The sequence below is a fragment of the Protopterus annectens genome, chromosome 5.part0 (genome assembly GCF_019279795.1).
Source record: "Protopterus annectens isolate FY-2018-M chromosome 5.part0, PAN1.0, whole genome shotgun sequence".
Taxonomy (NCBI): Eukaryota; Metazoa; Chordata; order Ceratodontiformes; family Protopteridae; genus Protopterus; species Protopterus annectens.
In genome coordinates this window covers 1,780,245,145-1,780,263,372 of record NC_056735.1, presented here as the reverse complement: position 1 = coordinate 1,780,263,372, position 18,228 = coordinate 1,780,245,145, and the positions used below count along the sequence as shown (strand labels likewise).

The 18,228-nt window shown below is 40.2% G+C and overlaps 1 protein-coding gene across 2 annotated transcripts in view; it reads right to left on the bottom strand.

Moving 5' to 3' along the window:
• Positions 1 to 18,228, bottom strand: part of LRRC63 (leucine rich repeat containing 63) — a 739,268-nt gene that overhangs the window by 11,351 nt on the left and 709,689 nt on the right. For both annotated transcript variants that reach the window (XM_044071581.1, XM_044071580.1), the window contains exon 9: positions 15,730 to 15,969. In XM_044071581.1, the coding sequence (XP_043927516.1) occupies positions 15,730 to 15,969 (240 nt within the window). The remainder of the gene's footprint in view (positions 1 to 15,729; positions 15,970 to 18,228) is intronic.

The window sequence follows — 18,228 nt, the reverse complement described above, 5'->3', positions numbered from 1 at the left end:
TAACTTTTATAGTTTTATTCAACTGTTTGAAAGAGTATGCAAACAGTATAATGTTGACTGAGGGCTCTGGGTACAGTTCTTCACCCCCTTACTCCATGGTAAAGCTGTAACTGTTGTTCTAACTTGTCTGATACTGATTGTTTAGATTATGATCAAGATAAGGACTGTTTATTACTGCACGATCTATGAGCAGTGCCAAAAAGTAGGCAAGGCAGGAGACAAGGTCAAAGCTCCTTTGATGACTCTGCCTGTGATAGAGATTAATTTCAGAGGGTAGCTATGGACATTGTGGGGTCTCTGAGTACCCCAAGTTCCATAGGGAAGATGTATATCTTAGTGGTAGTAGATTATGCTACTAGATACCCTGAGGTGGTGACTCTGTCCTCCATCGAGGCAGAGAAGCTGGCAAATGATTTGCTAGAGATTTTCAGCAGGGTAGGTTTCCTAAGAGAAATACTGACTGACTGAGGTGCCAATTTCATGTTAGACATGCTGGCTTGTCTGTGGGAGCACTGTGGGGTGAAGCAGCTAATGACAACCCCCTACCACCCACAGACTAATGGTCTTGTGGATAGGTTAAACTCTATGCAAAAAGACAATGCTACAGACATTTGCAGACCAGTTTAAGATGGAGTGGGACAAATATTTGCCCCATTTACTCTTTGCTTACCAAGACATATGCCAGGAATCCTCATGTTTTTCACCCTTGGAGTTGCTGTATGAGCATAGGGTAAGGGGGCCTCTAGATTTGTGATGAGTGGGAGAGTGAGTGTGAATCCCACAAGGGGTCTGCTGCAGCATATGTCCTAAACCTCAGGACAAGGCTTATGGAGCTCATTGGCTTGGCCCAGGAGAACCTGACAGCAACCCAACAGCAGAAAAATCTGGTATGACAGGAATGCTCAAGCCACAGAGTATGTTGTGGGGCAGCAGGTGATGGTGCTCATTCCTGTCAGACACAGTAAACTGCAGGCAGCTTGGAAGGGACCCTTCAAGGTGGTAAGGAAGGTCAATGATGTTAACTACATGGTAGAACTGCTAGGCAGGAGGCAGGGGCACAAATTGTGCCATGTTAACATGATGAAGCCTTACCATGATAGAGAGGCTCTTGTGCTGAGCATTTGAAATGAATAGCAGAAGGAGTCTGAGGGGGAACTGGTGACTGATCTCTTCAGTGAGGCTCGAATGACACCTTGATGGAAGGGGTAGCAATGTCCCAGTAGTTATCCTCTACCCAGGCTTGAGAAGTCTGAGCAGTATTACAGGAGTTTGGGGATATGTTCACTGGGAAACCTGGGTGCACCCACCTGGTGCATCACCATGTGGATACAGGGCCCCAAAGACCTATAAAGCAGGCCCCTTACAGGGTGCCTGAGTGAGTCAGACAGACTCTGAGGGAGGAGATTCAGGAGATGTTGGAAATGGGAGTAATCCAGGAGTCCAGCAGTCCCTGGGCCTCTCTAGTGGTGCTGGTACCTGTCACTTGTCCATTCAGGATAAAACAGATGAACAGTTCTGGGTTTGCTTCAAACAGCCTTATTACACACAAACACATCAGGATTGAGGGTTAGTAACTTAAACTTAAATAAAGTTATATACAGACTGACTACTGCACTCATACATGTTAATGCTTTGGCTGTTCACTCAAAATGTCACTGCTGCCTGCATGTGCTCTCAGTTTATACGCACATGCCCTCACTTTGAAATTCTTCTTAAAGATACAACACTCACTCTGTTCTACAGTACTAAAGAAAGATGGCAGCACCAGGTTCTGTGTGGACCACAGGAAACTAAATAGTCACACAGAGTCAGATGCTTACCCCATGCAGAGGATAGGTGAAGCCCTAGAGCAGCTGGGTGGGGCTAAGTATCTGGCCACTATTGATCTTACCAAGGGCTACAGGCAGGTGCCCTTGACTACCAAAGCTAGAGGGAGGTCAGCCTTTGTGACTCCTTTCAGCTTGTATGAGTTCATGAAGATGCCCTTTGGGATGAGAAATGCCCCAGCGATTTTCCAGAGACTGGTAGATTGTATTCTACCAGGAGCAGGAGATTATGCCCTTGCTTACCTGGATGATACTGCCATCTACAGCCATTCCTGGCAAGAGCACCTTCAGCATGTCAGGGAGGTGCTGGGCAGACTGCAGACAGCAGGGTTGAACATAATGTCCAGTACGTGTCAGGTGGGTAAGGCAGAGCCAGAACCTGCCAAAGTGGAAACCATTCAGTCATGACCTGCCCCTGTTACCAAGAAGCACGTGAGGACATTCTTAGGGATAGTGGGGTACTGTAGAAAGTTTGTCCCTAATTATAGTACCATAGCTGCTTCCCTCACAGACTTCACAAGGAAAAACAGGCCAGATAAGGTAGTGTGGACCCCAGCATGTAACCAGACATTCTAGAAGCTTAAAGGAGTTTTGGGTGGACCCCTTTGTATTAGCCAGTCCAGATTACAGCAAAAGTTTTGTTGTGCATGCTTCAAACCATGAGGTGGAGGCTGTATTTAGCCAGATTTCCTCAGCAGAAGAAGAGCACCCAGTGCTATATCTCAGCCACAGACTCCAACCCAGGGAGGAATGCTATGCAGCTACAGAAAAGGAATGTCTAGCCATAGTATAGGCACTGCAGAAACTTTAGCCTTATGTGTATTGAAGGAAATTCGCTGTAGTTACATACCACAATCCCTTAACATGGTTACATAGAGCCAGTGTGGAAAACGCAAAGTTATTAAGGTGGAGCTTAGGATTGCAGGCATATGATATGACATGACAGTACAACACCTTAGTGGGGTCAGCAATGCCAATGCAGATGGGCTGTCAAGACAGGGAATGGGGTAACATATTCCCAGATAGGCTTATTTCTCTCTAGCCATGTTTCTCAAGGATCACTTGAAAAAACAGCTTGAGCCTTCAAAGGGAGGGATAGATGTGACAATAGGAGGTACTGCCAGCCATGCCAGGGAGAAGTAGGGCAGTGGATGTAAGACTTGTGCCAGCACAGCTTGCTGAAATTTTATAAATAATTATATGTCATTTGTATATCAAGCTGATTTGAACAGGTGCTTGTACTGAAAATGTATTTGTGAGCTTTGCTTGTGTTAATTGTGTTAAAATGTATCAAAAGTGCACCCTGCTGAAATGAAGAGAAATGTACATGTATCGTGGCATCTGAATTAAATGTATATGTTTTAATAGAGGACACTGGCATGGCAATGGTTAACCAGTTGTCTTATTTTAAGAAAAGTAAGGGAAATGTAAATGGGCTGTTAAATCACTGAATGTCACCCCACAGTGCTGAGTAGCCCCAGAGATGGTAGATCTAGGAGCAGCCATTCTCTGTTAGCTTTTGTAAAGAAAGGGAGAAGTGTTGTAAATGTTTCTGGCTCCTAAGCATTGTCATAAAAGCTCTAAATGTGTATTGCAGCAGTCTGCTAAACTCCTGTCTCAAACTTTAAAAGAAGATATTGTGGGAGCCTAGAATCAGGTGACCATATGAGGTCATTCTGCAAGTCACCTTGGATATTATATTTTACAGGGAGTAATCTCGGAGGTTAGAGTATTCAGTTTGGGAGCCTGACTAGAAAGGCTGCTCAAGTATTTCATCTTGCCTTGCCCAAGTAAGTTATTAGGTAACATTAAAATCCTCTTAGATTCAGTTAGGAATATAGAGAAGCTTAGTTTAGAGATTGTTTTTCTTTATTTGTATGAGTCTGTCCATCAATGTCCTTTTCAATGTTACCTGTGATCTGAACTCTGTGGTTTACTGTGACTATATAATCAGTTTTTACAAGTTCTTTTATTATGTGCTATTAAATATACTTAAAACTTTTATTGAGGCTGGTTCTTAGTATATAACCTTTGAGAGTGCTTATATTTATTTAATAACATTGTGTGGGCCACTCCAGAAGGCCCAGCCATCTTCGTGAACTACTCACATTTGTATTAGTATTAATATTGCACAGTATAATTGGATACCCTTTATTAAGGGCCTTAGAGTAGCTGATTGTGAAGTGTCTGGTGGCAGTGATAACTACCTTATCACTCTGGGTAGAAGGGGTCACAGCAGGTAAACCTGTGCCAGGATTTCCTAAGTGGGTGTATGTGAAAATTAAATCTCTCAATGTGTGTGTGTCAGCTACTTGGGGCAGGGACACAAAGCACTGGGTTTACAGACAGGGTGCTGGAGGACTTGGCTTGGACACTTGGCTGAGGACTTAACCCTACAGCTGTACCAGTGGGGAGTCTTACTGGGGATTTGGAGGGAGACAGATCTAGAGACATCCAGACCCCAGGCTGAGTGTGTTCCCTGTGTGCTCTTAAGGGAAATTGTACTTGATGCAGAGAAGTCTGCATCTGGAAATACTGAGTTTATCCATTTGTATTCCAATTGCACGTCCCTCTCAAGTGTCAGTGGTGGGGATTTAGATTCCTTGATTACCGGCCAAGCGTGGGGGATGACACATATTGGTGCCTGCCCATCACGTATTGGTAGCAGTGGTGGGCGTCACAATCAGCATACTCCTTTCATCACACTTTTTGGTCACCTCTGAAGCAGAGGGGCTAAAAACTAAATTCAACTCAAAGGAGAATTTAAAATATAATGTTCTATCATTACCTGGGAGGTTCTGAGAATGTAGCTATGCAAACCTCCTCAAAACAGTGCTAGTGAGCACTGACCATACGCACACCGTATACAATGAGTAGTGACTTGTACACTAGATGAAATTACATTATTTAAAGCAGATTTTTCATCATAAGAAGAAACTGCAGACAAAAATATTCCTCATACTTTCACAATTAGTCAGGACAAACCTATGCCTAGCAGTTCAAAATTCTGAAAATAAAAGTTGCAGAAGCATACACCTTTCCCCATACTTATGAATAATCTTCCCATCCTTATCAGAAAGAGTAGGATTGGAATTAACTAAGTGCTTAGCTGCAAAAGGATTAACTAAAAACTATAGATGCTGTATCAGGTTTGGGAAGACTGTGTAAAAACTTAAAATATTGAGGAAATTTATACATACTATCTCACTTTTTATGATCAACTGGCTGAAAGTCAGGAAAAGGAAAATTGCAGGCAGTAACACAAAGATCCTCCAAGTCAGACAAAACTGGAGGAATGGGTACAAGTTCTGGAAATTTCTTCTATAACAGTTCATAGTTTCTGAGAATACTGAGAAATTTCAGAGTTCTCCCACGGAAAACACTGGCTCATTCTAGAAACAGTTTCAGAGAAAGAGAAACCCCTACAGGGAAAATTATAAACTAAGCTCTCCTCTCAGTCTGAGTCAGAAATCTGAGAAATCCCTGCATCTGTCCCTTCATCCTCCTGTCCAGATTCAGACTTGAATCTTTTCAAGAAAGAAAGTATTCCTCTTTATTTTACCAGAAACTACCATACAAAAAAGGATCAATAGCCTGAATTAAACCCTGAGCCAGATCCAGTAAACTACTCCAGTGTAAGGAAATTTGAGGAGGAGTCGATACATGCTTAGTTTTCTGCTTCTTTTTGACAAGAAAAATGGGGCCAACAGCGTTATTAGTTGGAACAGCAAGTTCCCTAGGGATGGATGGGTACAGCATTCTGAAAAAACAATGATGGCTTCCCTGCTACCTCTCCCAGGACTGACAAGAGTGTCTCTCCTTTGCCCACTGAGAGGACCCCAACATGGCTAACCATGGTCCATAGTGGCTGTAGGTGCTATATCAGAGGGATTTGTGGTAAAAGATGAGTGGTCTGAGCTACAAAAAATGGCCACAGCAGAGTCACTCTGTGGCTGAGGCAAATTGCTAGCCTGCTGTGGTGGCAAAGGTTGTTAGCTCAACTTTTAATTTCTGTGGTTAGATGAAGGACCAGCCACGGGACCGACAGTTTGTTCCATGTTAAAGACAAAAATGGTGCCTCATTCCCAGGGAAAACAAACAGTACATCCCAGTAAAAATAAAAACGTTTTTAAAAAGTCACTTTCCCCAAACACAGTAAAAAGCACTTTAAAACACCATGCAATAAACACAATTTCTCCACAGAAAAAAAAACAATGTTCAGTTACTTTAAACAACCGTTAAAGTGTTAGATTCCCTTGTTGGAGCCTGAAGCTATTGAGACAAACTCAAAAAGTTCTGCTGGTAAGTTATTACCTTTTCTTCTGGAAGGAAGCCCTTTTGCTTGAGTGTATCTATCAGACAGACCAAGAAGGCAATTTTGTGACAGCATGTGAGGCAAGACTTTTGTAGTGAAATCCCAGATGTGACTGGGGGTTGTACATCTTTGTTAAGGACTCCAAACATCTGGAAGAAATCTCAGCAGAAATAAGCAAGCTGTCTAAATAAGGAATAATATAGATGCCCTGCAATCTGCATTGAGCCATCATTTTATGAAAACTTATAGTGCAGTGAAGAGCCTGAATGGTAATGCAGAGTAGTGATAATGTGATCCAGTTACAGCAAAACTTAGAAATTACTTAAAATTGGGAGAACTGGGTATGTGATGGTAAGCATGTTTGAAGTCCCATGTTACCATAAGACAGTGGTCTAGAAGCAGTGCAAGCACAGATTGTAGGGTCAACATTTTAAATTTTGGAACTTGCACATAAATGTTGAGAAAAGACAGATCTAACACAGGTCTCCACATGTGATCCTTCTTTGGTACTAAAATATCCTGAAATAAAAACCTTTGCCCATGTGATTTGCAGGTGTTAGTTCTATGACCACTGCTTCTAACATTTGTTGAAGTACTGGTGGAAACAAGTCTGCCTGGTTTGATGGATGTGAGGGAATTTCCCTGAAAGGAGGAGGACAGTTTATTCACTGCCAAGTGAATCCTTCCTGAATGACCTTCAACAGCCATCTGTCTGAAACCATCTGCCCCAGGCTAAGGCATTAAGGATCAGTCAGTGTGGGACAGGCAGGGAAAGTGGGTAGAAGGTGTGGGTAAGATGATCAGATTCTCAGCATAGTCATTCATTAGCTGGAGCTTGACTGTTTTTGGGAAATTTACTTCCTTTATTTGTTTTGGAAGAGTTATCCTCTTGCTATGTTCTTTTGGGAGCCTACTGTTATTAGGCTGGGACATTTGTTTATTCTGCCCACTAAAGGATTGATAAGCAGCCTTCTTAGGGTAGAACATGGGTACCTGAAAAATCTTAGAAACTCCATTCACCAATTTACCTCCCGCTGTTTCCGGATCTGTGTAGCCAAAGGCCCAAATGCCAGATCTGAGCTAAGTGGCTAATTAAGAATTTCAAACTTCAAATCATCAGAAAAATTCTGATTATGGAACCAAACAAATCTTCTCAACATCACAGAAGAAGCAGATATAGTGTTACACAATCATACACACTTCTCAGTGCATGTTTAGAAACTTGAGTCGTTAGAAACAATCTGATTCAAATATGACCTGCCTTCTGATGACAATGGAAGCAGCAAATTCTTTCAAACTGTATACACATTTTAACACAGATTTCCTCATACAGCTCTGATAATTCAAGATCCTAAAGGCTAACATAGTAGAAGCAAACAGTCTCTTACCTTGTTTGTCTAAACACCCGGTGTCCTTTTCAGAGAGTACTAGTTTAGAGGAAACCAAAGATTTCTTTTTAGCTATTTCTGTTGGAATTATTGCAGCTTGGTCAGCTGATAGCTGAGAAAAACACATTTATAATCTGGAGAGACCCTATACTGGTGAAGCAGAGTGAAAAAAGCAGGACAGGGAATATCATTCTTGATGTAGCCAAAGAAGAAACCAGATTACCAGAACAGTAAGCTGGGAGAACATAAGTATTCATCAGTCAGCACCAAGCACACCTTCCTGTCTCTTTATTAGTAAACAGAAGCAGTACACTGATTTTCACCAGACCTTAACTTTCTAGTCAGAGATATCCCAAAACATTTATTACCTCAGAAATGAGAAAACATTCTAATTCTGTTAAATTCAGTAACAGGAAGGAAAACACACGTTCCAACTATAAAAGCACAGCCCAAATACTTAATATTTTTATAAACTCACAGCTTTCAATATAAAATTGAAAAATAAGCCAAGTAAACAGAGCAGAAGCACATATAATCCCTGACAGAAGCACGGTATTCTTTTGGTGGAATACCACAAACAGCTGTTGGTTTTTTTTTTCTTTTTTTATATTAAGGGAGGGAGATTAGAAATAATACCACAAATATTCAATAAAAATATTTATGAGAGGAAGGAATCCCCATGTTTGTGTCTTTCGACCTTTCCCGGTTAGGGGTCGCCACAGCGGAACTCCGGTCCGCTAATGAGTGGTGGTGGATTTTTACGTACCGGGTTACCAGCCCTGACGCACAACCTTCAACGAAGGCACGCCCCATTCACGTATGCCTCCACACAGAAGACGCTCTAGCTGAGAATCGAATGGGACAATGTCTTGCTATGAGGTGACAACGCTACTGCAGCACCATCCCCATAAGGGGTTTTATTGTTAGGCAAGAAGCTTTGAACTGACTGCTGTTCCTTCGGACCCAGATAGAGATGCTTCTCATCAAGCCGGCAGTAAAATTCTGAAGATTTACCTCACTCTGGTTTCTGATATACTAACTTTCAAAATGGGCGCAGTCTATCAGCAGCCAGAATCAATGAGAAGGAGGAGTAAGAGCTGTGGCAAACTGGCCAGGTGTTTTATCCTTTGCAGGATGCTACTTATAGGCTACTGCAGCAATAAGAATGAAGAACACAGAACTGCTGGGTATGTAAATGTACAATAATAGTAGATGTTCAAATGATCACTGCTGCAGTAGCCTAAGCTATATGAGCTATATCCTGCATAGGATATAACAGATGGACAGCTTCCAAAGCTTTACAGCACTTTTCATGCATCCAAATACAGGTTTGGGTGCCAAGCCCTTCAGAGCTTTCATGCCAAATGACACAGGGAGGCTGAGCCCTTAAAAGACATTGCTAGGATAAAAAAAAAAGTCCATACCCTAGCATAAAAAATACACTAAAAAAAAAGACATGGAGGGAGAGAGGGAATGTCTATTGCAGCAATGGTCACTTGAACATCAGCTGTTATGGTAAGATTACTTACACAACTGTACTATGTTCATCATATTGATCACAGCTGCAGCAGCCTAAGCTATATGAGTAGATTATCACAGCTCAGGACGAGTGACAGGTGGAAGTAAAGGGTCCAGGAGCCCCTGTAGAATGGTCTTAGCAAACCTGACCTAGACCTGGAGAAGGAATCTGGCCTCTAGTGCTTTGTGAAATTATGTACAGGAGACCAAGTTGCTGCTTCTAAAATAGCTTTAGAGTCCAACACTTTCCAAAAAGCCATACATGAAGCCAAGGCCCTAATAGAATGTGCCTTGACCTTGCCTGGAATAGATTTGTTGTGCTGAGAATAACAAAAGATAATGGTCTGAGAACCACTTGGAAATAGTGAGCTTTGACACAAGTTATCCCTCTTTCTTACCTTCACAAGAAATATGAACACCAGACTGGAAGTTTTAAAATATTTTGTTCTGTCAAAACTGAGTTGTCTGTGGACATCCAAAGTAGGAAGTATCCTTTCTACCACATTTTAGGGTTCAGAGAAGAACATAAGGAGATGGATAGTTTGGCTTAACATAAACCTGGATATCAGTTTAGGCATAAAAGAAGGATTAGTCCTCAAAGAAACCCTGTCTCTGTTAAAAATAAGATAAGGTTGACCCACCATCTGGTTTTACAATATTTGTGTGAATTACTTTCCTGTGGCCTGCCTTAATCTACCATCGATGTTCATTTGCTGGACATTATAGAATGTCTGCCCATGGGTCCTCCTCTTTCAAGGCATTGTCATGTAAAAGTGTTTTTGAAACGGGTATTGCTTAAGACACCTGCAAGAAAACTGGCGGCACCTTCTTGCAGTCTTAATTTTGTGTTAGAGAAGCTAATACTTGCTCCATTTGAGCCAGTTCTTCTGGCTAACTTGATATTTTTAAGCTCTCATAACTCTCATACACTGATTTAAGAAAGAAAGAATGGTCCCAAACTGGTCTCCAGACATTTCCTTTCTTTCTTTGGCATCAAAAACACTCTTGAATAAAACACTTTTTTTCAACTGGGAAGGAGGAACTGTTTCTACTACCCTCTGAGATAGCATGTGCTGTTGAACAGGAAGTAATAGAGGGATTTGGTCTGGGTGATGTGGAATAATTACCCGGAAAAGGGGAATTTCTTCTTACTGCCATCTGTAACCCTGCTGAATCAGTTTCAAAACTCATTAGTCTGAAACAATCAGTTGCCAAAGAGAGCAAGGGAGATTCAGAATTTCTGAAAGAGATAAGGCGCTGCCTGTGTGTGTGTGTGTGTGTGTGTGTGTGTGTGTGTGTGTGTGTGTGTGTGTGTGTGTGTGTGTGGGTATGGTCTTCTTTACAGTCATTCTGCCTTATTTGATTGCCCTTTGCTCTGAGTGGCTCCTGCTTTCTTTTTGGAACCTCCTTGCCATTGTTATTTATATGTCTGCTTACTAGCAATTTGCTAATACTGTTTATTTTGTTTCTTGCCAAAACTGGACAAGGGAGCATAAAATCTCTTGGAAAATTTTGAGAAGGAGGGCTGCAAAATATGCGAGATTCCCTGTATCAGCTTAATTCTTTCATCATTTTTTTTTTATAAGCTTTGCAGCAGAGAGTCCAAAAAACCTAAATCACTATCCAAAGATCCAAAATCTAATTATTTACATATTCTGGGAGGTTCTTCAAACACAGCCAGACAAACCTCCTCAGTACAGTACCTGTGACAACAGTCCTGGATGTAGTATCTACAGAGATTCATATGCACACTTTAAACAATGTGTAGTAACCTGAGAAAGTGAAGAAACTAAACCACACAACGCAGATTTTTTTCAAGGGAGGGAAATGCAGATAAAACATTCCTAATACTTTCACAATAAGTCCGAATAAACTTTAACATATTAACCTGACAATTCAAAATTCTAAAATTTAAAGTTGCAGAAGCATACACTTTTCCCCAAATTTTATCAATTGTCTGCCATCTTTGTTAGAAGGGGATGGATTAGAATTAACAAAATGCTTGGCAGCAGCTAGATTAACTAAAACTATAGCTGCCGAATCAGGTCTTGAATGAGTATAAAAATATGAAAGACCGAGGTACTTTGTACTGCTAGGTACAGCAGACTAGCTGTCAGGGGAAACCACAGGTTGGGTCAAGCATATCCTCCAATGCTGACAGTTTTGGATGAATGGGAGAAAGTTCTGGGAATTCCATTTGTTGCAATTCATACTATTTTCTGAGGGGCTGAGAAACCTTAGTGTTCTCCCATTGAAAACACTGCCACATTCTGGAAATACAGAATCATTGACAGGAGATTCAGATAACATGCTCTCCTTTGAGCCTGAATCAGAAATCTGAGGAGAAAAAACAACATTCATCCTATCATATTACTCTCCAGATTCAATTTCTTGAATCTATTTAGGAAAATTGGAATCCCTTTTTCTTTTACCAGAAACCACATGATAAGAAGGGTCAATAGCCTGTACAAAACTCTGTGACAGACTTAATAAAATACCCCTGTCCAGTGAAATTGGTGCAGGAGAAGGTACATTTAGTTTTTTGTTTCTTTTTATCAGGAAACTTGGGGCAAACAGGATTATTAATGGCATCAAAAGCTTCCCCATTAATGGGCACAACATTCTGGATAAGCAAGGCCACCTTCCCATCCCCTTCTCATTAGATCAATAAGAGTGGCTCTCCCTTGCCCACTGAGGGGATCTCAATGGCCATGGAGGATGTGGCTAACACCAAATCGATAATGGCTGTATGAACAACACCAGACTGATCCGGGGAAAGAAATGAGTGGTCTAAAGAACAGCTTTGGCCACAGCAGAGCTTCCCATCTATAGCCAAGTTAAATTGCTAGTTTTCTGTGGTGACAAACTCTGCTTAGTTAATTTATTTTTGTGGCTGGAAGAAGGATCAACCATGAGATCTGTAGTTTGTTCCTTGTTCAAGCTGAAAATGGTGCTTCTTTCCCATAAAAACTAAGCAGCACAAACCAGTAACATTTAAAATGTAGTAAAAAATAACTTTTCCCAGTAAAACACAATAAATATATTGCTCTAATATACTTTGCCAGCCCCAAAAAGTAATTTAAACACAGTTTCTCCACAGAAAAAAAAAAACAAGTTTTAGTAGTTTTAAACTAACTTTTAAACTGTCAGAAACAAAAATGTGCTGCTGTATAAAAATACAGTAAAGATCCGTGACAGTCAAAAACACATATTCCTAGCCTACAATATACTTTCCTAAACAGAAAATTATTTTAACTATCAAAATTAATATGTAGAAAGTTTTCCCCCAAGGGGAACTTATCTGCCTAGCAAAAGAACTGCACAAGTCAACTGTCAACCCCTGAAAGCCAGCAGAGGAGAGCTCTCTTTGGCGACAAGAAAGATCTGAAGATCTTGGCACCAAAATCTATCTTTAAGTTAGTTCAGCATGAGCTCACTACCCATTTTGGGTGAGTGGAAGGTGCTCTGAAATTTTGGAAGCTGGACGGCTGTTATATCCTAAGCAGGATATAACCCATAAACTTAGGCTACTGCAGCAGGGATCATGATGAACACTGAGAGCCAACAGAGACTTTAGAGAGACAGCATTTTGAATTCTGGGATGTTGATCTAAAGGTTTAGAAATGAAAGGTCTAGGACCTGTCACCAGGATCCTTCTCTCTTTGGTACTAGAGAGGTTCTTGAATAAAACCCTTTCCATATTTGATCTGGGAGAACACATCCTATAACCCCCAGAGACAGCATTTTATCTAGGAAATGAAGAAACAGGGAGGTTTGATTGGATGGATGAATATGAATCCCTTGAAAAGGAGGAAGAGAATCACACTGCCAGTTGTAGCCTTTTTGAATGATTCTCAGAACTCAAGTGTCTGAAATGAGCTGTTGATACAGAGGGAAGTGAAGACTTAGAATTTGGGAAAACTTTACAAGATTGTCAGTGTGGGGAGGGGAATCATTATGATGGGGCATATAGTCAATCTGCTTTCTTAGACTGCCCTTGGTTTTGAGAAGACCCTTCCTTCCTCTTTTATCCTCCTTGTCACTACTTTCTGAAATTTTATTTGCCTGTGCCTTGTTGTGAACATTTATTTTGTTTGCCAAAAATGGAACCTGAACTAAAATAAATGTTTGTATTATATTTTGGAATGCAAGTTTGAAAATCTGGATAACTGCTTGAATTAACTTTCTGCTTTCATCAAATCTTGTAGGGACCTTAGCAGAGGATGGACCAAATACTACCTCTTTTTCTAGGGGAACATTCAGGATCTCAGGTTTGACATCTTGTAGTAGATTTTGAGAAAGTAGCCAGGCAAATCTCTTCTCTTCACTGACCCATTAGCAACTGCTCTAGAAAATGCTTCAGCACATTTTAGAGATGTTTGGTTACTTGTGACACAGAAGATAATAAGGGATTCAGAGATGCCTTAGTCTCTGAAGAAGGAGGACAGCAATTACCTTTCTCATATTCTAAAAGATAGCCAGAAAAAAACGAGCCTAACAATTTATTATCTTGAAGGCTGAGGTGGAAGAAGTGCTCTCCTGGTTTGTTTTGTGCTTTTGATTTTTGTTTGGGCCTTTGCACTTGCCATACGTACAGAATTTCTGTTGTTGTTGTGGAAGAAGAGTTAACTTTCCCAAACAAATCAAAGTTTTTCCCAAGCTTGTCAGAAGGACTAGGGTTGGTTGTTGTAATGTGTTTGGTGAAGCAAATTTTGGCAAAGAAAGTACTTCAGTGTCTGACCTGGGATTTGAAAAATGAAATTTCTGGTCTGGGGTACTTTATATAATTTATTCAACTGTATAAGAAGGTTTGTAACTACCAAGCAAATTGCTGACTGCAAGGAAAGCATCCTCTAAGGCCAGCACAAAAGAAAGAACAGCTGCAAATTCAGGAAAATCTGCCTGCAGCAAATCATAATATCTTTGTTGGAATACTGGCATTTATTCTTGCTCCCACTGAAGTAACCAATCATTCTGGCAATATTATCAGAAAAAGATAACTCCTCTGGTGGGTGACCTACAAAATAGTATTCCTCAGACTCAGAATCCCCATCCTGTGAAGTGGAAACTTGAGAAATACAGCCCCAGTCTAATTACTGTCCCTCAGACTGAAAATCAGAACCTGAATGAGAGGAAAATGTGTTCCTTTTTAAATGAGAAGACGACTCAGAATTTAAAAACTGAAAATCTTTAAAGAAACTTTTAGCAAAGCAAGCTATTCCAACTTAACTGCATTAGGAGATAAAAAAGACACAGATTGTCTAGCTTTATGTTTCCTTTTCCTGGGAACCCCTTAGAAAAAGAGCAGCTTGAAGAACAGTCCCTTCCCTGGGAATGAAGCTTCTCAGAGCGGTTTTGCAAAGGGACATTGCCCACTCCCTTCCCCACTATCAACATGTGTGGTCCCCCCTTTCCTGAGAAGTGCATCTGAACAGCAACAGAGGATGTGTCTGTCTCCTGGTCCATAGTAGCTTCCCAAGGATGAGCACCAGAGGGACCAAAAGACATTGAAGAGAGGTCTGAAGCATCCAATATGACCTCAGTGGAGTCACTCATTGGCAGCTGAGGTGAAGAGGAAACTGCAGTCAGGACTGATGCCTCCATTTTTGTAGCTTGGGAAGAGAATGATTGAGTTGATGGGACCTTGATGCATGTCTATACTAAAAAAGATATCTGACAAGCAGATAGTGGAGCCTGGGAGAATCTGTCCAACCTTCAGAATAAAAAGTTAAATTTTGAGGTAAAGATGTGTAGTGAGAAGCACCAAAAGCACAATTCCTAGCCCGGAGCAACATATTTTTATAGAAAATGTAAGCTTTTCTCAAAAATAAAAATTTTAATTTGGTAGGAATTCCCCCACAGGGAATTAGGACCACTTGCCAACTTAAAAAAAGTGTCTGACAAGACTGTAGTGGTGACTTGGACAGTTGGTGCTACAACCTAAGTTAGAAATTATGTTTTAAGGTTAAATTTTTAGTGACACCCCCCAAAACCACTTGTCCTTGCCACAGCTATAAAATTTGATAGAAAAGCAAAATAATTCTCACAAAAAATAGTAATTTCAAAGATATTCTTCAACAGGGAATCCTGACTAAAAATGTAAGGTAAAATTCTTTGGTGATAACCACTAAAACATGAATCATAGCCTCTAGCAATAATTTCGGACAAAAGATGTACATTTTTCTTTACAAAAAAAAAGAAAAAAACAAATGTTTGCATGGAAGCCTGCATTTCAAAGACAAGAACGTTCTGAAGATTTGGTGCCCTAGCCATTGACATTATAGTGCTTTTTCTTGAGTTGTACAGTGGCTAAGGCTCACAGAATGTGCCCAAAAGATTTGGAAGTTTGCCAGATGTCCAGTTCTTGGCATGATATGTTGCAACAGTGATCTAATGATGAACTTCTGTGATGATAATTTTTTGCTCAAGGATTCCACTGCTGAGACCTGGAAGACAGCCACTATGTAAAACAGTATGAGATGCATTGGCCCCATAACAATACATATGCTAGCTGATGGACAGCTATAAAGGCATAGCTGAATGCTTTCCACTTTTAAATGAAATAATTACTACATTTCTTGAACTACAACCCTAGAATATTACTTGTCTACATATATTTCAGTAAAATATATCACAACAAATGAATTATTCTTATTATATTAAGTAAACCAAGGTGGCTTACCTGGACAAGATTTCCTGCACAGCCTCAGGAATCTTTGAGTAAGTATGAGACAGGTTGCTCTTTGAAAAGGTCACAGCAGCCAGATCAGTAAGCCTCTGAGGCTGGTTCTGGGAGTTGAATTTCCAAAATAATGGGTGCATATAGTTATTCTGCACTCGCAGTTGTTTTAGTGGAAGTTGCAGAGCTCCACAAGGTAATGCAGGCAGCTCATTGCCCTCAACATTAAGAAATTCAAGTGCTCTGTAAAAACAAACAAGCAAATAAACATATATGTATCTATCTATCTATCTATCTATCTATATATATATATATATATATATATATATATATATATGTGTGTGTGTGTGTGTGTGTGTGTGTGCCTGTATTTGTGTGTGTGTATGCAACTTAAAACTAAAACTAACTGTGCACTAGAAATAAAAGGACAACAAAATAATAAGCTAAAACTAAGTTAATACTTTTTCTCTGTGTTCCACTGACCTAGTATGGACATGCAGTAAAAGTCTATATGACACTAGTTATAAAGATAGATACAAAGCTGAAAGAGCTGGTTTCAAAAATATGTGCATGATTTACAATAACAGAAAAAAAAGGGTTACTTTCCAGTACATTTTTTAGACATGAAACATACCTTTGAGAAAGTTGAACATACCAGAATACTAGAAAAAAAGACATCCTCCTGTGTTTTTTCTAACAAAGCAAATCTATTGTTTAAAAACTATTTGTCAAGTAAAAGAATATTTCATGGTTCTGGACACAATACACAAAAAGAAGCAACTTCTATATCCATAGCTGTCCCACAGGAAATGGTGTTAGTCAGGGGAGGCTCATGCCATTGGACTGCTGGACTGCAGCCTTCCCAGAAAAAAGATGCAAGTGTATTACTGACATTTGACATAACTAACAAAAACATATTAATATTTTGTTTGTGCTATATAATCTATAACACAGGTGCTTATGAGCGAGTCTTCAAAGTCCCGGAACTCAAACTGCGCATGCTTGTTGAGTTCCGCTTTTTTTTTTTTGAACGTGTACTACTATCTGGGAATCTGACTGCTGTAAAAAGCAGTCCGGATTAAAGAAAATGCATCAGAGTGGTGCCCGGACGTCTATGCGATTTTAACCGCACAGTAATTAGAAGGGGGTTTGGACTGCCACGTTGGCAGGCATGTACGTGACGTGGACAGCTGGATTGCTACTTCTTAAAAAAGAGCAGAAACCAAATCAGTAGCAGTAGCACAGTAACACTTTAATTGTCTTGGGAGTTAGGAAGAGAGAAGAGGTTGAGGATTGACAGTGGATATCGGCGTTGTCTTTGGTTGGTGAAAGTCTGGAAGAAGAAACAACTTTCGGCTTGCATTTTCAGTCGGAGAGGAAATGAAAAAGAAAGTTGCGTTTCGTGAACTGATTAACTCAGGTAGGTGTCTCACCGTGCTGGACAGACATATTCAGTTCAGCTGAGTTGAGTGGCTGACTGAAATAAATAGTATAGTTTACTCAATCTTCAGTTCTTAAAGTTGAAAAGGTGGTAGAGTAGCGTGTGATGTCTTGCAGTTTGAATTTACAGCTGGTAAATGCTGTTATTTATTATTTTTGCAGAAATATAGGAAGAGTATTTTGTAAGTGTGTGTGCGTGTGTGTAGGTGTAGGGGTGTCAACTGTATCCTCCATATCTGGACTTAATTTAAAGTAGTGATAGTTTGTTGTTATGTTTTTTTGAAATGTGCTGTGCATAATACCCAGGTCAGGTCACCAGACATATCTGTGAGTTCAAAGGAAATAAACCAGCAAGCATGGTACAGTGACACAGCTAATGACCCCCCCCCCCCACCTTCTTCCCATTCAGTATTCTGTCAACATCTAGTAATGGTGCCAGTTTCCTTGCTTAATCATGTAAATAAATACATACATACAATATATGCAAATAAGAGGAAGAACATTGTTTCTGCACCGACTTGGGGTTACTGCAGTTAATTTCAGAGAAGTATAGCCATTAGCTACCAGCCCATAAGCCCCAACACCAAAGATACAAAAATGATTTTCCCGGGACTGCTGTTTGATTATCATATAAGGTTATTTGGAAAGTCAACGTTGTTTACGGTAGTCCCACCCATTAAATCAATGACTGAACATGGGCATTAAAAAGAAATCTAAATGCACCTGTGGTAAAATAATACATTCATGTAAGTCTTTTCTTTACAGTTGCATTTTAAGCAGGCTCATGTTGGCATAAAACAGATATGTTGTGCCATTTTACAGTATTCCCATAAGTCTGTATATGCTATTCGTCTTCACACTTTTTAACTAAAGTAATTAATAATAAGCAAGTGTTTTAACTGCTGTTTTTGCCGAGACAGGCATTTTGCATTTATGCTAGGGGATGCAATAATTTGTTTATTGTGCAAAAATGCTGGATGTTCATCGTGCATACAGCTGCAGTCATAACAGATGGGTTCTCCTGCCATCAGGCGGGTCCTCGAATTCCAAAGTCTTGGTCCG